The sequence below is a fragment of the Manacus vitellinus genome, unplaced genomic scaffold (assembly GCF_001715985.3).
Source record: "Manacus vitellinus isolate BGI_N305 unplaced genomic scaffold, ASM171598v3 scaffold_0_pilon, whole genome shotgun sequence".
In the NCBI taxonomy this organism is placed as follows: domain Eukaryota; kingdom Metazoa; phylum Chordata; class Aves; order Passeriformes; family Pipridae; genus Manacus; species Manacus vitellinus.
The window spans coordinates 57,187,929-57,209,764 of NW_021938789.1; the positions used below are offsets into that span (position 1 = coordinate 57,187,929).

General features: G+C 40.0%; 1 protein-coding gene across 1 annotated transcript in view; it reads right to left on the reverse strand.

The window, feature by feature from the left end:
* Positions 1 to 20,645, reverse strand: part of RNF150 (ring finger protein 150) — an 88,774-nt gene extending 68,129 nt beyond the window's left edge. Inside the window, exons 1-2 of the mRNA XM_029959617.1 lie at positions 20,567 to 20,645; positions 20,433 to 20,507 (exon numbers count right to left, since the gene is read on the reverse strand). Coding sequence (XP_029815477.1) covers positions 20,433 to 20,507; positions 20,567 to 20,645 — 154 coding nt within the window. The remainder of the gene's footprint in view (positions 1 to 20,432; positions 20,508 to 20,566) is intronic.
* Positions 20,646 to 21,836: the final 1,191 nt, after the last annotated feature.

Genomic DNA, 21,836 nt, shown 5'->3' on the forward strand with positions numbered 1-21,836 from the left:
TTCAGTTTCGTGATTCTCGAAAATGTTTTGGGGTTCCTACTACTAAGGGCAATGCCTCTAAATGCCACTTGCTCCCGTTAATGTCAAGTTTGAATAAATCTCTCACTTCTCTTTTTTTTCCTGCTCACCCAGTCTCCAAGCGATCCACGGGCAGGGATTCAGCAAGGTCAGTGTTATTTATGACATGAAATGAAGGAACTTCAGAAATAAAAGAGGGAAATACCAAAGACATTAAAGGGATTCAGTCAAAAAGCAACACACTTTATGTGACACTTCAATTATGTAACATTTCCCCAGAAGGCAAGACTGGCAGTCTCAAAGATTTGTACATTGAAAGTCAACACATAGAGGTCTTCTATGCCAAAAATATACTTCCAGACATTTAATCCTGAACAGCCACTTCCAGAAGCCAAATGAGAAAGGATAAAAAAGACAGAAAATTGAATGAAATTCTTCTCTTATCCAGAGTTTTGGTGGTGATTTTTCAATGTTCTTCCTACACAGCACTGAGATGCAAACAAAGTATACAAACAAAGATTTCAGGCTTGTAAGTGAATTCATTTAGACCTTCTTTTCTCCCTGCAGATAGACTACTACTTCACTCTACAAAGCACTATCAGATTACTAACAGTGTAAGATCGAGTCTCATGCATATGGCACAGCCATTTCAGGCAGAATTCATCCCATCTACAACCAAAATGCAGTAAGGTCATCTAGCTTAATAAAAGATGGGCCTTTTTAAAAATCCTAGAGCATTGTGAAAAACATTTAAGTTTTTAAAGTTTCGGTACAGAAAGGTCACAGTGAGTAAGAGCACTCAGGTTAAGAAAGATGTAAACTAAACCTCTGTGCCCCACAACAACAGTTGCTCCTACCTTGAAGAAGAGAGTGATGACCTAAATGACTTTTTGAGGTCCCTTCCAGTGCTATTTTTACACGATTCTCTCAGTTACTAGTTTGTAGCACTTACATGCTACATCATGGGGGTTCCTAAAAATATTCAGTGGAAGTGTACTTGCCAAAAAAAAAAAAAAAAAAGAAAAAAAGGGGTAAGAAAAACCCCATAGAAATAATGCATTCTGCTTTCTGCTTGAGACACTGCTGTGGATCAGTTGTTTGTGAGCTTCATCTCAAAACCTGAATATGGCAATCTAAATGTTAGAGGAAAGGTAAGAAAAGACACAGAAAAGTTAAGCGTAACACAGTAAACGCAGAATGCCTCAGGTTGGATGAGTCAATGCCCAGAAAAGGAAGTAAAAAGGTGCTCAGGTGTGCTCCCATCCAAATTAATGAGTGGTCTGATTTAAAATCATAACATGGAATTAATGGTACCTCTACTCAACCGGTTAGCTACCTTGAGGCTCTTCCTACAGTCAAAAAGGATGAGATATTCACCCTCTGCAGATGCCTTGCACTTCACGTCAATAAATGGAGCTCACCTGACTCATTCAGATTAGTGGCCTCACTTTCAGATAACCTTGGTTAAAAAAAAAAAAAAAAGGATGAATGCCCTCCAAAGCAATCCACTCGCTGTCATCAGGCAAAATCTGTGGGGCTGTCCCAAACCACAAGCTGTTCATCTCAGTTTAGCCTTATTTGAAAAGTGGTTACAGAAAGCCCACAGGAAATAATGACCATGCTAGTCAACACCTATCTGTTTACAAGAAGTGAGAGAAAGGTCATGAATGGAATACTTTTTGGTTTATATCCATAATCAGAGGTTACAGCAGAACCACATGTTGGTAGAAGGACAGGCTTTGCCAAGGATTCAAAAGGGAGGTCACCAGGCAATTAGCACAGTGAGCCACACAGACCTAGAGGTTTGAAATCTATGTCACTCCATTATTTTCTCATTCCCCATATGTGGAGGTACCATCAGTACCATCAGGAGGTACACAGCCACCAGAAATCCCTAAGTCTGATTTCTTCAGACTCCATTTTAGTAGGAAGTACCGTGGGCAGCTTTCAAATCAGTTCTCCCATGTCAGGCAGATTAGACAGCACAAAACAGAGCACACAAAGACAAACAAAAGCTGACTTCCATCTAGCCTCAGAGAAACTGCAGTCATTCCAAGGCAGGGAGTCCTGCTGCTGACTGAAAGCTGCAGCCTATGCAAGCTGGTGATAGTTTGACCAAGGGTGCTATCCAAAATGCTAAAGGGCAGTAAGGACCCTTCAAGAAAAGGGAGCAGTTCAGCTATTCCATTGAAGATCTACATCAGTGGCTTTTGCTGGGATGGCAATTCCCATTTCAGACTCAGCTGTGGAGAAAAAAGTAGCATCTGGGCCAAATGATGCAAAGTGACTTCCATGGACCAATGGTAACACACCTTAACTTTGAGCAAGGTTTGGTTCACCCAAGCTTTGGTTACAACATCAAGGTTTTAGAGCTCTCCATAGTGTGGAGATCCCACGAAGAAGTTACTACAGAAGGAACTGGAACTCTTGTATCGCTGTTACAAAGTATAACACTGGTTGAAAATCAGGCCAGGTTGTATATTGGTAATGGGTTCTGTAGTCACTAACACATAATACTGCTGGAGTGCAGCAAGCACAGATATTCAGTTTAGAAATTCCTGTATCACTACCCCTGACTGGGAAAGTGAATCTCTAAAGGTTTCAGAGCCTTGATAAAATTTTCTTGCGTTTTAGGAATAAAAGACAGCTGTATTGCTTTAATGTGCTTAACCATGATGGTATTATCAACTCCCTATCTTGTTTCTCACTCAGAAACACTTCAGTGTTAAATGCCATGTTTTTCCCTTGGCTGCAAATACCTGTATGCATTAACAAGATGTCTGGATTACAGCAAATGCTGCCCTTTTTGTTTCCTTGTTTATTAAACCGCTCAACAGTTCATATACATTATGTGAACTCTTCCTGGGGGATTCGGTTTTGAATTATGTATGATGCCTCACATTTCTAGTCAATAGTACAATGCTTTCTATGTTTTTTAATAGTTGCTTCATTCATTAACTCCCTACAAGCAAGTTGTTTACATTAAAAAGTATAATTTCTGCTCTTGCTGTCCTATATTTTCATAGAATCCATTTGTGCTCTTGCTATCCTGTATTGTCATAGAATCATAGAGCTACTAAGGTTGGAAAAAACCTTCAAGATCATCAAGTCCAACTGTTTCTTTGATTTTAGAAAGAAACAGTTGGTAAAATTGAACTGCAGCTGTCAAAAGTCGCCACTTAAAGGAACTTGTTACATAGGCAAATAGTAAGTGTTTATACACTCATGACAGGCAGATAGTTAATCTTCAAAATGTCTTTGTCTGGCATACAATATTAGCCAAATGCTCTGATGGGAAAACCCTACTGGTTTTATTGGAGTTACACAAGCCTAATAGAAGAAACTGGAGAAGCTGACCCAAAAGACAGAAACCTAGAACTGCAAAGAAAGAACACTTTTGCATCCTGTGTCTTGGGCTAAGGCAGACTGACCAGAGACCAGAAAATTAAATAAAATTAGTGCCTGAACCACATAGGGCCAAACAGGTACTTTATTTTGGTGCTGTTTCAGAGCTGCTTGCTGAATCAGAGGGCTGGGACTGAGTGTCATGTGGCACTGTACAAGGTGTCAAACCCTCCAGAACGGGATGCTGACTTAGAAACAGACTGAGGGACTATGATAATAGAAGAAGAGTGAAAAGGTTACATTTATGACAGGACTAAGAGTTGGGGCAGGAGTCTAGAGTCATATACAGAGCAGATCCAAAAAATAACACGGGAAAAGAGCAAACTCAAAGAGGACAGTCAAACAGATGATTCAAGAACCTGGGCTGTTGTTTGCCATCCTTTGGAAATGGAATGGAGAGGACATGGCAGACCAACACCTATGATGACAGACAGAGAAGGTTTACTCCTGACCCTTCAAGCTATTTGTCTAGAAGCTAAAATCCACCTGTATTGAGCCAGTAGCTCAAGGGACTCTTTTCTGACTGTGCCAGCTCCCAGGTTACACACAGCCCTGCCATGCAATTTATACACTCTCCATGGACAGAAATACCCAGGCAGCAATAACATGGGTATATAATGAGACAGGGTGCTTCCCTACAGTGGCTGGGACAAGTTTAGCAGGTCCAACTAAGCAAACACAACACTCCCAAACGAAATACACAAAGTATGACCCTGTGACTTCACACTGAGGTCTCCTGTTATCACAGAATCACAGAATTGTTTAGGTTGGAAAAGACCTTTATGATCATTCATTGAGTCCAACCATTAACCCAGCACTGCCAAGTCCAACTCTAAACAAGTGGCCATAAGTGCCACATCTACACATCTTTTAAATACCTCCAGGGAGAATACACAGACTCTTTAAATCTCTTACTCCTGCCCTTCTGGCCAGCCAGCCATACACTAGAGATACTCACATCTGAGTTTACAGAAACAGGTTAAAACCACATATTGCTTCAAGACACAGAATTGAAAAGTGAGTTGCCCTACATCATCCAATCTGTTTGGAAGCAAGCTGTGGAGGAGGAGGATAGCCTTGAGCTGAAGGCACAGAGTTGTCTAGTTCTTGGCTTGTCCCCTATGCTGTTATTAGCTCAGCCCTGTCTTTACTGCTTGACATCTCATCTCTGTGATGTCAAAATGTGTTCTTACACTATTTTCACAGAGAAGCAAAACACAGTCCTGGAAAAGGCAAGGTTATCTGCAGCTTCAGTACCTATTACCAGGCTTTGATTATCTCTCACCTTTCCCATAGCACTTGCTGCAACCTGTGAGAACTGTTTCCTTGATTTCATTAGGCTTTTACCTCCTAGCAATTGCTGCCTGTTAGCTAGCATAATTTGTTTTCCCCTTGTGAGGAGGCTTTGTGAAAGCTGGAGCTGCAGAGTCTGGATCCACCCTGCACGAACACACTGCAGTAATCTATACAGATAAAGCACTCGGGGTCCACACCAGGGTGCCCTTGTGATGCGCTCTTTGGCTGCCACAGTAATATGGATAAGAGACGGCAAAGCCTCTGAGCAGCACGCACAAGGCACAGATTCACTCACTCTAATTAGACTTATGTCTTCCCTGCCCCACTTTCTGTCAAGAAAAGTGAGAAATATGAATGCAGGAGGCTTCACCATTCAGACACGCAAACTACCGAGCACTATATAAAATGGAACTCGGGAGCCACAGCACGATCTACAGACTAATGGACTTAATCAAAACAAGAAAAAGACAGTGCAATAAATGTTTACAAAACAAGACATGTATTTCCATCTTTCCTCTAGGTGAGAAGGAAATAGGCTTGCTGCATATGGATGCCTCTCACACATATGCTGAGAAATAATAATAATCTGTCTGTAAAGGGAGGAGCTTAACAGTACCACAGATCAATTCCTGCTCATTTCAGGACTATTCTGTATGTGCTGGAAAAAAAAAAAAAAGGTGATAGGACTGTGAATTTAACCACCCAGGCTTTGGTCAGTATTAAAAAGTGATGAAAAAGGGTAATCACAGAAGCTGGTCAAGGGAGACTGATGGTGAAACTACGGCTCTATTTTTTTCCATAAGGGAAGTTGAGGAGAAAAGCTAATGTGATGAATGCACTGGCTGTTAATGCCAAGTTCCATAGGCAACAGCCTGAAATTTAATCCTATGGATCACTAAAAGGAAAATGTTTGGTTGAAACAGCCTGCTCTCAGAAGAGCTCCCCCCTCCAGCCCCGAGTCCTGAATGAGCTGCTGTTGCTCAGCACATCAACAAAACAGATTAACTGTTAGATAATCTGATTTGGGGGTGGGGGGAAGCTACCCACTAGCCATGCCTCACTGCTAAAAGCACACGGCATAACGAGTCACAAATATTAAGCAGCACAGTCTGGTCCTCCTCTTGCCTTTGCACGGAGTTTGGAAGCATTTCTTCTCCAGCCAAAAAAGGCAAAAGGATTTCATGTGATGACAGTCAACTCTTTGCCTAAAATGCCCACACAGCACATGGATGCTGCTCTCTGATTTAAGAGATGATTCTAGATCTATAAGCAATGCATATTATTAAAACCTGCCTTTAAAAAGACAAACAAACCTCACCTTCTAGCTTTTTTCTTTACTGGTAAATGAATAAAACTGCATGCACGTTTTTTATGTTCCTAAGTTGAGAGTTAAACACCAGTACTATGTCTTCTTTTTCTTTTATTTTGCTTTCAGCAGCTTTTTATTAGCTAAGCCTATTCTTCTCTATCCTTGCAGAGATCTTTTTCAGTTGGTTTTATTTCTTGGTGTCAAGTCAATGCAAGTGGCTGCTGCTGAATTAGAGAGATCTGCTTCTCTCCACCCAAAGAAGTGATTTAAATCATAAAGCACCTACCAGGAAAGAAGCAGGTAGTGAGGCACAGCAGCTGCTGTTTTTCTGGAGCAGCTGGACAGCAACAAGCTGACAACATCACAGCAATGCTTGGTTTTTCAAAATCAGGACCTGTGTACACTTTTTATCATGTTTACACTGGTTCTAAGAACTGTGATTTATTTTGCCTGGGCTTTAAGAACAAACCATTATTCTTTGTGACAAAGTATTTTGCAAGTTTTATAAAGTACAGTAAGCTAAGTAAAGTACATTCTTCAGTGCAATGAGGGAAGGAGATGTGGACAAAGGTACAACTATGGTTCTCAAAGTCACACCCCCAGGCTATCCCATATTACATCAGATGAAGTTTCTATGGATTTAAGCAGTCATTACAGAAATCATATAAGTGAAAGTTTCACCTTATTGATTTTTAGTTCAACCACTCGTTCATTGTAATCCTAAACTGAGGATTAGGGCCACTACTTTTAGCTCACTAAATGTCCCATTTCTCAGTTTCCTTACTGGCAAGCCCATAGGCTGTCCTTTCTAGATTTTTTTGTTTCACTTTTATCTCTCTGGCATATCTGCATTATAATATTAAAGCCAAACATCACAGTACTGCCTTCCTGCTTCTTTGCACCTAAGAAAGCTGTCAGTAAGAGGTCCTGCCCTATTCCATCTCAAGCACTGCTTGAGGACTCAAGCAGTGATGAGTCAACACAACCCTGGAGTCTCACAACCCTGTATTCTGTTGCTGAAGATCCCTGAAAATCCCTAGAGCCAGGTGAGCTATGGCTATGCAGGGGCAGGGTGACACTCAGCTCCCTCTCTACAGTGACACTGAATATTCTCCCTACAACAAATCTGAATGCTTGCTGGAAGTTTCCCAAACACCTAAGAAAGCCTTGGACTAACCTCATCCATAGGGCCTGTGCAGACAAGGGATTTTCACTCTCTAAGCCTGTTTAGTACCTCGAGGGCAAAGGCACGGCTTGGCACAGGTACCCCAGCAATCACTGCATCACAGGAGATCAGAAGAGCAAAATCTAGGATGATGACTGGGCTGGGAAGGAGTATTTGAGGCCTATATTCTGCAAATTTCTTTGCCAGACATGGACTGTGATTTGTAGAGCACCTCTGCCTCAAGGTCACTTCCCTGCAGTGGTATCAAATCCACTAAAAGCTGAAGAAGTAATACATTCAGACACTAAATTGCCAGTGCAAACTCCTCTGCCTTTGTTTAGGATGTAATGTTATGTGCTAGAGGGCATGGGAGGCATCTCAGAATCACTGGAATTCTGAAGAACTGACAAATACCTACAAAACAGTTGACTATATTGTCTAATACAGAGCAATAAGTACAAGAAAAATTTTCAAGTGCAGCCTAAGGACCTGATTTAGTACACATGTAGGTCCACTGCTTACAGCTGAATATCAGCACTGACATCCTGCTGTGTGAATGATGTGCCCAGATGTGTGAAATAAAATGGAACTGCAGGAAAAGTGATCCTCAGGTTACAGTACTAATAACCACCTATGAGAACATTGTCCATGCAACATATTTATGGAGAGGGGCAAACAGGTGCACATTTGACACTCATTAGGCATTAGTGCCTGCAATTAGTCAGAATCCTTGATGATTATTCCCAGAAATTTCTGGGATTCAGTCATTTGGCCAGGTATTTCTTACACAGCCTGCCCTATGTCTGTATCGTAAATATTTGACTGTCTTAGTCATCCAACAATGGAAATTTATTTAGCCAACAGCTTGTTAATAAAAAGGCAAACAAACATACAGCTTCCTCTGGATGTTTTGGTTCTTTGCCACACAGAAATTACAGGCAACATACAATGAAACAATACAGTAATAAAACAATACAGTTTCAGATTTATTTTTTTTTTGTAGGGGAGCCATGAAATTTATACTGTCATAAAACCCACTCTGAAATCACAAACATTCTCCTGAGTTTTGGCTAAAGTTGTGTACATAATTTTCTGTCTGATGCCTTTAGTGAATAGAAATGTGCTCTGGCAAGTATGTCAGGCTACCAAATAGATCTTCAAAAATTAACCACCCCTCCTTTCAGTGTACCATATATATTTTTTCCTAACTATATCAATAATCATTTTGACCAAACAAAAGGATTCAGAAAGTGGAAGCAGAGATTATACTAAATGGAGAAAAACCTCTAAGAACGCTTCAAAAATCTGTGAGACACTCATTTTCAATACTGAAAAAAAACCAAACCAGATCCTATTCTTCTTGGAATGAAAATGCCTTGACTTCAATGGAAACGAAGTCAAGTTTCATGTATAAATTTTTCTTCCACTGCTGTTTCACTAATGGGAGCTTGGCTGAGCTCTTCATAAGCTTATAGTTCAGTTGTTCCTGGCTGCAAAGAACCTAAGAAGTTCCTGCACTTTTGCACCAAAATGGGTTCTGAGCCAAATCCCTGGCCTGAACATAATCAGCCTCTGAGGATTAAGTCTTTATCTAAGCAGAAAGGAAAGATACCACCTACAGGGACAAATTTCTACCCCCCCCAACTGATTTTAAAAGCTAGTCCAAACCAGTCACTCATATGATCAAATGTCTCTTGTAGTCAAGATGTTCTTACATCATTTTAGACAGATCTGTGGACCTCCAAAACTTTAGCTGGGTTGTAGTCCAACCTCTTTTCAGCCAAGAAAGATTTTTATTATAGTTTCAGTCTAAACTAGGAGAAATCCTGGATGAACTCCTGCTACACATCTGCCATGTCACTTATCACAACTCAGGCACGAGGACTCAGACATCTTTCATTTGAGAATCCATGTGTAAGTCACCACTGCCAAAAAGCACAAGTTGCTATATGACCCCCATATAGCACCCCTTCTGTGTATGTGTGTGGCCTTCACAGTTTTCTAGAGTAGTTTCTCTTCAAAATACTAGCATGCACCTCATATACCTCAAATCCAGTTAAGCTATTGCCTTTTTCTTCTTTTTATAAAGTGATTACCCAGCCACAACACTCACACTGAAATCAGGACCACCACAGGTAGAACCCCCACCATCTTTCTCTCTTCTAAGCTAAAGAGATTTATGAGAATGGTGAGGCACTGGCACAGGTTGCCCAGAGAAGCTGTGGATGCCCTGTCCCTGGAAGTGTTCAAGACCTGGTTGGAAGGGGCTCTGAGCAACTTGGTCTAGGGAAAGGTGTCCCTGCCCATGGCAGGGGGACTGGAATGAGATGATCTTTAAGGTTCCTTCCAATCCAAGACATTCTATCAGTCTGTAATTCTACATAAAAGTTACCCTTCCTAAATCTTTTCAGTGCTGAGGCTCAAAATCTAACACCAAAGAAGCCTGTCCCAATTAATGAGTTCTTGTGGAAAGTGTGTAAGTTCCTCACTCTCAGGGCACTGGTTCAACAGAACAGAAAACTGGAGACAACCTACTCAGCTCCTCAACCTAAATCTTGAGTTTGCTTCTCTTGTCTAACACTCTAGTAGGACAAAGGAAGTAATTAGACTGAAGGCAACCTGACTGACAAAGGATTTGGACCACACCTTGTACAAAATGCCTTATGTTTTCATCTTTTGTGGATCCCCTTCACAATGCATTTCAAGCAAGTAAATGCATGAAGCAGGACAAAAATTCCCCAGAGGTTGTTGCTTCTGTGCCCAGTACTTCCACATGGAAGTTTGATGTCAATAAATGAAGTTTTGTTAAAGCCAGGAAATGGAAGGTTGACAAAAGTTCTGAGACAGAAAGGGTATATTTTATGAAATATTTACAAAAGATATATTCAGTGTAATCTCTCATCTCACTGTACTCCATTCTGTTACACTACACCCTCTAAAACTGTCCACTGCAAAATATTATATGTTCTCACTGTTTTACTTTTTGAAGGTTCTTACAGTGCTGTTTAGGAATCTGGTGTTTAGTAGGTGCAGCATTTCCTAGAGGGCAAGACCTCAAGACACTGTGCACAGCAAAGACTTTCCCAACCTCTGCTACACTGCATTTGCTAGAAGACTTGATGTCATGTCACTTTGGCCACTGCCAGCAGACCTGTTTTCCATATCTACATAAGTATTTGGTGCAGTTTTCAACTAGAATACCCTGTATGAAGCTACACTAGTCTAGTTATTCCTTCTCATAACAAACAGTTTTCAAGAAAGAGCTTTTGATGTAGATGAAAATACCAGATGGATCATCTTCCATTTCAACCATAACGTTGCAGCTAAAGAAAGCATAAGGTTGTCATTCAAATTTTGTGCCTAATCCTTCTCCCTCTTCTGTGCTCTGGGAGGAACCTGACTGAATGGAGAACTACCGAGCATAAGGCAGTAAAATACGACTGAATTTATCCTATCTTTGTGTTTCTCTGCAATTCTAGTATTGATTAATGGAAGATAGTTCTCTACACATTTATTTTCCTAGATTTGCTAAACAGTAGAAATCAGCTTTCCAATGTCCAGTAAGCAATGAACAAAGAAAACATGTATATTTCTCACTTCTCTGCCTTACTTTTGTCCCACCAACCTATTATTAGTGAGATGGACTTAAAAGGCCAGTTTTCTCTGTTGGGACAAAGCACAAAGCAAACATTTCTCCACCATCCAGGCCTTTTTGCTGTAGTCCATTTATAAAGCAAGTCTGCTTTGCAGGGTTACAGCTTACTGCATCCATAAAGAGTATGGGAGAAAGAAAAGCATCATTTTGCAGGCATTATTACAGTGACAAAATGACAAAAAGAAACCTCTAATCCAGCTACTGGTACACATGTAGAAAATTACCTCGCATTAGCTTACACTGTTTTAGAATCACATTCTGAAATAATGGAAAACACAGATATATATTAGTAAAACCAACATTTTTTTCTCCTAAGCAGATTTCCAAGTATTAATATATTTACTTCTTCTTTTTGATGTCTATTCTCATACTGCATTAAGATGTAACTTTGTTACAGTTCATCTCATAAAATTGGTTAGAACTTGTATCATCATCATCATTTAGTGGTTTTGCTCAGAACAGTATTCAACTTTCTAACTAAAAAGTAGCTAAAACATACAAGCAGAAACAACTGGTATGAGGATTCATGGATCTGATGACAGATCAAACAACTAAAAAATTATTCCCTGTAGAATGTGTCATCCGTGTCAATATAGACTGAAAAAATTAATTTCTAATAAAATATTAAAAAAATATTGGAAGAATGTAAAATTAAAATTTCTGCAACAGTTTTTGTTAAATGTTCTGCCATTTCCATACATCTTCCTACCAAATCAATCTCCATGTGATATGTACTGCTTTTTTACTTAAAAAAACATCTGAAACAAAATGTTTTCCGTATTCTAGATGAAAGTAACATTACTCTACCTTTGCTAAATCATTCAGCCTTCAATAAAAGATGAAGCAGAACTTGGTCTTTTAATACCAGCTTAGATCAAGCTTTTCAGACTTGAGGACAGAAAAACAAGGAGCGGATCCAAAGAAAACCATTATCAACAGTAATATAATTCTAATTTCAAAGATCACTACTCACAACAGACACATATTATGAACCACATTAAATATACCAATTATCATTCCAATCCGTAAATTCCTTTAAATTACTTTTTTTCTCCAGATTTCCTAATTTCCCTCTTTTAACAAGGTCTTAAAATCATTAGTATTATCTGTGACACAACCAAGCAGGAAGTATCAAAGTCAGTACTGTAAAAATCTTCTCCATCATCAAGTAAGCTCCTTTGAAATTAATGCTGTACTAAAAATGTTGGTCCCAGCAGAACCACAGAGATTTTAAGTATGCATAGTTATTGGCTTTTCCTCTACTACTATCTATCCATTACATTGTTAACTGTCACAGGTTTCTACATAAAGCAAGGAGTGATGAAAAAAAATAAAGACAAATAAGGGAATAAATCAAGAGGGAAGAAAAACTATAAGATGGAAAAGGTGAAAAGCCCAGAATTGGCTTGTTTATATTCAACATATGAGGCTTCAGCCAGAAAGCTTATTACCAGTAGCTGTGTTTTTGAAGTCAATGGCTTCTGCACCTAAACACACCCAGATCTTCCCAGGATCACATATCATATATCCCACACTGTGTTTTTACAGACCTGGATATAGGTACAATTTCAGGATTTTTTTTTTAGAGAAAAGCAGCACAAAATAAAAATCTGAGGGAATTCAGGTACTCTTCCTTTTTATACTTTGCCTTCTGAGGCTTTTGGATGAATAATTCATTAATAGTTCACTGGGAGAGAAAAATAAAAAAAAGGGAAGAGGTACAGGAGCTTTCTGCTATCGTGTACAAAGTGTGAGTTTTCAGAGCAAAACCAGCTCATCTTTCAAAGTACCTGCATATCCATAACACAGCACAGAGGGAAAAGACAAGGAACAGTACAATTGGTGTCTTGCGTTTCTGTGGGGACTCTGTAACAAGCACAGTTAATCTTAAAACCTGGAATGATAGTGGGGAAATGTAATGAAAATCTTGAATGTACCCAGAAATTCCATGTATTTGGCTTGATTAGCTATTAATAAACACAACTGGAAAAGCTGACTGTGATGTAAGGTCTGATTGGGGCTGGAAAACTCATGGAAGCACTTTGAAAGCCGGTGCTTTCGCTTTCTCCCTCTTGACTTTGATATATGCCTGTCCCTCCCACCTGCAAAGGTCACTACAAAGCAGACTGGAAAAAACATGGCTCTACAAGTCTTTCCCAAAATAAAACCTCACCTGTTTAGTATCCTGCCTCAGAAGTTGTACATCCCCACACCTTGTTAAAGCTCTGGGTAGCGACAAAGCACTCAACAACTGTGGGATATTCCCAGTGTTGGATGATCCAGAAGCCTCTTAAAACAGTGAGGGTGCTGGGCTCATTTAAAAATAGTGACAAGGCTGAGGGAAGTAATTCATGTCCGTTGTGGAAAGAAGTCCTCAGATAAAAGATGATCTGAATGTCAAGCAGCCAAAGGGATGAGAGCACATCGTGGAGGAAGGAAAAAAATTCTTATTCTGCATGAACCTCAACGTTCCTTACAAACTGTTTCTGGACCTTGGAGCTTTTTCTGGGAATAAAAAGAAAAAAATCCAACACCTTAGTAAAAACAGTGGAAGCTTAAAATGACTACACTTTCAAGTTTCACAGGGGAAAGTGACAAAGAAAAAACCTACAGCACTTTTTGAAAAACTGAGAGGTTGGAAAAACAGGATGGAAAGGGGAATTTAACTGATGGAAATCTGAATGCAGAGGGTTGGAGGCCTGAAATGAAATATGTGAGGCTGGACTATATCAGAGCAGGTAGAAAGAGTACTTTGAAATACAATAAAATTCATAGCAGGGGACTGAAATACTCATGATGGGTAAGAAAGGGAGAGAAAGATCAAGAATAGGGTTTTCAACTTTTCTCCTTTTACTTTCTGACATACATGCAGTCAAGTCACTCTCCATGTATAAGTAATGGTATAGAAACAGATTAATTAAGAATAAGAATTTTACTCATATTTAATTAAAACTGCATCTCTTATATTTTTTCCTTCATTTAATGAAATTTAAAGTATGCAGGAATCAGAGCTCTTAACATATTATAAGAAGGATTAATTAGCATCACTACTACTTCCATTTTGGGAGATTATTCAACACTCAGAGGACAACTGCAACAGTCTTGCCCTCTGCAACACTGATTCCAGTTTCTCAAAAGTCCCATTACAGCAGCTTCCCTTAGCAGTGCTGAGGGTGAAAAAAGGCTTCTGTAAAGCACTGAAATAGAAAGTTCAAAACAATAAGAAAGTAGCTTATTAAAAAAAATAAATTCAACATATTAACTAAAAAAAAAGAAAAAAAAAGAAAAAAACCCCCTAGAAGATCCTCTGTGCAAATATTAATGTTTCTGCCAGTGGAAACTGGAGAACTCAACGTTTAGTTAACCCACCTTCATACCTGCCTATCATATGTATTCACAGTTTGCTTTGGGTTTTTTTTTTGTTTCCTATGTTTAATTACAACATGAACCAGGCACGTCTTTATTCTGGCAGGTGCATCTCTTCCTCCTCCTTCCTGCTCAGAATAATGCTGGTAAAGATTCAAGTGAAAAACCTCTCAAATGATGAGTTAGGAAGACATATCACAGGTCTCCTCACCTGACAGCAACGATCAGTAACAAGCAGACAGATACACTAATGTTTTAGTAGCACGAGACTTCATCTCCAGACATCTCCTCTTACGGGCTGTAAATGAGTGTTAACAACTTCACCTTGTCAAGGACAGCAGCAAAATTTGTAAGTGAGATTTATCCATGACTAATATCAGGAGGAAAGAACCTGAACTTCACAAACGACATGTCAGAGGCAGCGGCTGTAGCAATGAGCTCTTCTGCAAGAGCTTCTCAAAGCAGGGAAGTGAGGGTAATCACCAGAAAGAATATGCATGAACATAGTATTTGTCTTCAATGGGAAGAAAAGAGAACATTGGACAAGAGAAGGAAATCAAATCAGTCAAGCATCCATGGCCATCTAAAGATATTAAAGCTTTCTCTCAGTATATACTTTGAACAACCAAATGCTCAAGTACCAGGCAAAGAGGGTAATAAATGGTGCAGTAAAGGTATAAGTATCAAAATTAACAAAGGTAACAAATTTAAATGATCATTTAGAAAGGATAAAACATGGTATGGTCAGCTTCATACCGGTCCTCTGCAAATTTAAGAAAAAGGGTATATGGTACATAGGTTATATTGATAAACAAAAGAATAACATAATAACAAATTTAAAGAAACAGTTTTGTTTTTTAAAAGTTGTTACATTAAGCAAATGTAGTTTTTATATCACATATGCCACTGACACACAAAAATTAGACACCATCTAATACACCTTTCTGTCAAGAAATAATAGCACTCAACAATATCAAAACTATCCTTGCAAAGAAGATTTAAAACTCAGTTGTAGTGCCTTTATATTCCCAGGCAGTATTCCCAACACTAATTTTTTTTCCCTGAGATCACAATAACTTTTGTGATATACTTAGTTATGGATCATGATCGGATGCAGATTTATGTGTTAAGAAATCAATTTGATTAATTGCAAAAGTTTGAATCCACCTTTCTTCCTCATGGTAAAGCCTTAATTATCCTTCAGCCATGGCACCTTGCTAATACCAGCCTTTGTTACACCTGTTTCAAATATACAATTTTGTGCCATATACTTTGCCATTTAGAGCTAGGAAAACAAAGATGATGACCCCGAGGCCTTGTAACAAGCATATGTTGCACTGTCTCCAGCCAAAACGACTGATATTTTTGATAAGAGTTACCAAAGACACTGGCAGCAAAGAGTTGGACCTAAATGCAGAATTGGCCACTCTGAGCATTCCCACTCCCCGTCTGACACTTCAGGCACTGAGACACTGGCTCCTGAGCATCTCCCACAGTGCCCAAACACCTGCGGCCACTCACAAACCAAAATGAGCCTCTTTTCTTTTTCGCTTCGAGATGCTGGAGTAGGAGTTGCCAGTTCCCAGTGCAACAGCCTCTTTTGGTGAAAGAAATCACCACCTTATCATTGTGTAAAAAGCTGCAAAACTTTAAGATGTTATTTGGTAGTCGATGGCGTAACTAAAGACTGTGAAAGACATAAAGAGGACGCTGAGGGATGCAGCAGTGCTGAAAAGGAAATTCCTTTTTACCACCAGAAGAAACACAACTTACATGATATATTCAACTGCTCTCTTTCTTCACAAAGTTAAAAACAATAATTCAAATGTACTGACCACGTGTTGCTGGCTAAGATCTGAGCTAACTTAGCTCTTGACAACTCAGTAAGAATAATACTGAGAAATTGTCTGGGGACAGTAATTCACTGGGTAACCTGGAGCCAGCTCTAGGCTTAGACAGATCAAGCAGATGCCCAAGACGGCATCAGGTCAGGGAAGGACAGGAGCACGTGGCTCTGCAGCCTCTGTAGAGGTGCAGGCAGGCACTGCACAAGCACACTCCTGCAAACCATTCTCTCCGAGGTCCTGCCTCTTGGTTTTCCCCTGCTCCCTTCTCACCTCTTCCTCTGGGGGGATCCTGTGCCCAGGCTGGGCTGCCACGGAGCGCAGGTTTGCCCAGCAGTGCTGACTTGGCTCGGCTCCATCCTGAGCTGAGCTCCTGCCAGCTCCTGGCCACCAGGCTGACTCACTCCCAAGTTACTCTGTCTACAGCCAGACTTTTAAATGCATGAACTTTTTGTTTAAATTCATAAAACTGGCTCTGACTTCTCAGTGGCTTATCCAGATACTGCTTCCCGCTGCAGCATACATATGCTACATTTCTTCACATCTGAATTTTAAGTTTGGCCTAGTGAGTGCTATCATTGCTAATGACTCTCCAGTCACGGCTTTGCTGCATATATTCTCTTTACCTTTATTTTTTGGCTTTATACTTCCTCGAAAATATCTCCTCATGCCAAAATCAATCTACTTCAAAACAATTCTGAACCATCGATTTGGTTCATATTAGTTACGTACAGTACTGACAAATAAGCAAGTTTGCAGACTGCAAACCCTTTGGAGAGGAATTCTGACAACAAACCTTACTCACAGAACAGCAACATATTATATAAATCAAAAGATCTATGGAAAGACAAATCCAGCCTGAACTACTTTTCTGTTACAGCAGGAGGAAGTCGCTAATGTGATTTTCTGTCAAGAAGCACATGTCAATGCATAAAAACCAGGCTCCTATATTTTAAGTTTCTTTAATTATCTGCCTGCTCCCCAGCACCTACACTCCTTATTTGCCTCACTCACATCCCCCTTATCATGTGCTCTGGCAGTTCTTCCTCTGCTGCCCTGACTGTTTCTGGCATTTTTTTCCAGTATCCTCTCCAGACATTTCCTCCTGCCACCAAATTCAATGGCCTGAAGAGAGGTACCCTGTGCTGCTTTATGCTCCTTAGGGTATGTGAGGAACCTGCACAGGGCTGGCAGGTATGACACAGGACCTCTGGGAGCCCAGTGGGCAGCAGTATATGCTACAATGCCTACAAGGGTAGTACAAATCTCTGTTTAAGTGACTGGATCCTGCTCCCAAAACCAGGTTTTTTTTTGCTCTCAACAGTAAACACGTAAGTGACCCTGGTGGCACGCTTCCCATCCGAGGCTGTGTGCATAAACCTCGTGTTTCTGGCAATATAACGTCCTTTAAATGGTTTGTCACCTGTTATTTCAAGATCTGTGCCTTTTCAAAACTAAGGAACCATGCCTCCATAAAGGTTTAAATGCCACCTTTGATGTGTAAATAGCAAAGCCAAGCCGGGCAGAGCAGAAAAGCAGGTCCTTTTGGTTCAGTGGACAGATGCTGTCCCATCTCATTGGCATCTCTTTTCCAGGTACAGATTGCACAATCATGCGTGACTTTGGGATATACACCTGAAACTTCTGGTCTGTATCTTGTCTCCTTTATGCTTTGGTCTAAAACATACTAACAGGAAACCACTTCTAATTATTTTAAGCCTACCTATTAAAATGCAGCACTTCCAGATTCGAAGCCTCCTCGTTTTCACTCGAGAACATAAATTAGCACACAAGTATATGGGGATTGAAGAGACAGAATGTGAGGAAACAGGAGTAGGTTGGAGTCTTGCTATTAGTTACTAATTACTATTCTCTTAAGGACTACAGAAAAAATACTCATCAAAACGTGCCTGTCGGCGTTAAGCCCTGGCACACGGTGGAGACACACTGCTCACAGAATGGGGGGTTGACAGTCCCTCACCAGCAGGCTGCTGCAACAGCAGTGTCTTTGGCAAAGAAATACTGCTTTGTGGGATTCTTGTCAGGGGACAAGAAGTGGAAAGATGGAAAGGAGGAAAAGATCCTGAGGATCTCTCATCTTCCTGCCGTTCTGAAAGAAAACAATGGAGCTCTGGAGCCTGTGCCCACATGAGGAGGACACAAAGTTACAAGGAAAGATCAAAGACATGAAGAGAATTCAGACAAAAAACTAAAAGAGAGCAAGAAAAAAAAAATCTGATAATCTTGAAATGAAACAAAACAGTAAAATCAATTTTCACCCAGAGTCATCTCTCTGGTCCCAGATAATGCAATATTCAGCTTATACTCAGTTATTTTTCAAAACATCAGTACTTTGGTGTAAAACAACAGCAGACTAACTGATTCTTCCAGTCACACACCTATTAACCCCATCATTTTTCCTGATCTTCTGGACTTCAGCAGCACATCAATCTGACCAGTTTCTGCTTGAGCACGAGATGAAGAGTATGATTAATTAGCAAAGGAGGCTCAATGACAGTTCAGTTACAAAAGCAATCAGGGAAATACATCTAAATAAACATGACTGCTGTGGGAAAGGAGAGCCCAATTGCTGTGTGCACAACATGACTCTAATTTTCCGTTTGTACCAACTCCCACTACCATCTTCCTTGACATGGGAAGTGGTAAATAGTATGGCCCAGAAACCAGCAAGACACAAAGAACATTACCTAGAAGAGTTGTGTTTCACTTCCAAAAGGCTCCACAGAGCTGTCTGTGTGAAGAATATTTCATATGGAACAGGAGATCAAATTCTGGGACTGAGACCCACCTCATTAGCGGAGCTATATATCAAACCACAGAAAAAGTGGTTTCACAGACAAGCACATCAATTATATAATTACCCTGCTGGCAGCACTTCTGCTTCCACAGTATTTATATTCAGTTTATTTAAAAACTTCCTGTACGCATATGCATATTTCTCCATGCATTTCTTATGCATAATTGCTGTTTGCTTTATGTTTGTTAGCTTTTGAACTCACTTGCCCATGACCTTTCTGTTATTTAAAAAAAACCAAACAACAACAAATCCCACAAAAAACCACTTGCAGAGTGTTTAAAGCAGAAACATCTAGTCAAAGAAGGGAGAAAACTACTGTGATGCATGTAAAACAGGGTGGTGACAAGCACATGAAATTATTAGGTATTCATATTCTGTTCTCCAACTCCATTTGTATCTTGCTTTTGAAGAAGGGCAGCAACATAGAAAGGTGATCATTCTAAAGATCACTCCCAACAGGAATAAAAATGAGACAAACCCAGCTTTTACAGCCAGATTTTTCTTATCAAATCCTTTTCTCCCGCTAGCTTTGACATATCGCTACCGAGCGCACACATCTCTTTCTAAGACTCCAGGCAGGGGACATGATGTCTCTTCCTGATGCTCAGATTTAGCTGGGAATGGTGACGAACTGGCATCTCTCTTCTCTGCCCCTTCATTCCCACTACACTGCATCTGAGCAGATTATTCTTTCAGTGCATGTTTTCCAGGCAGTCTTTCCCCACAATGCTTTTTTCTGGCAGAGGCAGCAATCGGTTCATCCAAGCGCCAGGAAAACGAACCAGCAGTTAGGCAAAAACGTGATTGCAGCTGGCAGAGAGCAGCAAACAAAGCAGGCTCATGGCATGCTGTTTGGAAGACAGTTCTCACAGCTTATGCTACTGTCATATTTAGATTAATGATGCATTTTATTTTCTAAACAAGCTAAAATCCCTCCCTCCTTTCCCTCTCACTCATACACACACAGATGCTTCCATCACACAACTCTCTGTCTCATGTACAATTCAGCTCCAGCTCGTTACAAGTTGATCAAGTTATCTTTGACACTGAATTAGGAATTTGATCTGAAATAAGCTTTCACAGAAAGGAAGAATACTGTGCCTCTACACCTGACTAATCAATCTTCGCTCGTTAAACAGTACTAAATAATCTCTGTTTAATTCCATCCACTCAGATTAAACCCTCACCCAAGGCAAATGCCTTTCCGAGGGAAATATAACATCTTTTTTGACCAAATAAACCTTCATCAGAATTTAAAAGCCAGACTTGGTTAAAAATGTGACTTTTTTTTTTAACTTGAATGTTATAAATAAAAGTATATTTCTGATTTTCCACCCAGTCATCACCACTGGCAACTGTACACTCACTGCTGGCAACTGGGGAGTTTGTGGAGTACAACTCCAAATGGGGAATTACAGCTATTTTTGCTGTTCTGTGAGCTTCTGATCAGAGGTTGCTGCTGTACTGCCTAACCTTTTCAGAGAAATTATCAAAGTGCAACATTAATCCATTGAGCATATTGAGGATCCATCACTATCATCAGACAAATTACCCACCTGAGAGGATATCTTCCGTGTTTTCAGAGGAGCTGGCTAGATCTTTTACTTCTATACCTATATTCCAGTTTAATCCTGTTCAAAGGGTGTTATAAAAACATATTCTTAATACACCGAAGACATTTACTCCTGACCATCAACATATTTACATCTCTCGTCCAAGTTCTCATCTCGTCTGTGTCCTGTTCTATTGATAATCCTTTCCAGAGCCATCCTTAACATCACAAATTATGGGATATCTCACGGAAGCTCACTCCTAATTTTATCCCTCTGGGGGCTTGCAATCACTTCGGCACTTCACATGTTACTCAAATCCTCAGTATGTAACAGAAAGTACTCTGAAAATGGGACAAAGTTATTCTGCTGGAAACTCTCCAAAACCAGACCAGTAAGTATTGGGAAGCTCTTGGTACTTGCTCCACTGGGAAGGGAATGCAGGTCAATTCATTACGACTGCCACAATCTTACAAGTGTTCTTGGTACCTAGACCTCCATATAAGCAAACCTTGCTGCATCTTAACAGCCCTCACAGAAAGAATAAGCACTGCACATTCCGTGGACCTGCTAAAGGTCAATATTACAGAAAAGGGACAATCCAAGGACACAAAGAATGCATAACTTGATGACTTACAGAAACTTTTCTAATAATGACGTGCACCTGGTCAAGTTAATTTTCCAGCTTTCCATTCTGGTCTGCTGTTAACTGCACTTTCTTTTTTTTTTTTTAGAGTAAAACAAAACACCTTTTGCCTGCTGTCATCCAGTCTCATTTGCATTTTTGTTTTTTTATGACGCCTCTCCAATGACAGAGAAGAAAGTCCATTTTGCTTATTTACAGGCATTTGTATTCACCTCTGAGCAGGTTCAAATGAAAGTTATTCCACTGCTGTAATAGCCTGGTGAATAGGTCTGAATCACTGGGCACATCACTACAGGTAATAGTGCTAAGGAAAATATGCTCAGGGATGGGGAAAAGGAGCCATTCAATCTAAATGGAGCCAAAGGGCCTGGTAGAAAAACTTCAAGCTTAAATTTGCTGCTCAAGGTTGATACTAATAAACTTCAGGTGATGCTTTCTGTGAGAAGGCAGCCTGGGGATGTGCTATAGCATATTTCAGGGTCAAAATTATTCTGAAACACTCAAAACTACGCCCTTAAACATACAGTGGAGCATTTGCCCGGAGATAATCACCTTTACTTTGTTAATAGTTCTGAAATATGCCAAGAAATGGGCTTCTGAGAATCATGGCTATTTTCTAATAGGTAGATTTGTGATGAGCATTTCAAAGGTCCCAATCTTGAGTAGCCACTGTTTCTGCTAATGGAAGAGTTGCAAGTGCTTAGCAACCCTCAAAAAAGACCAAAGTTAAATCCCTGAAGGTCATAGCCATTACCTATTTACAA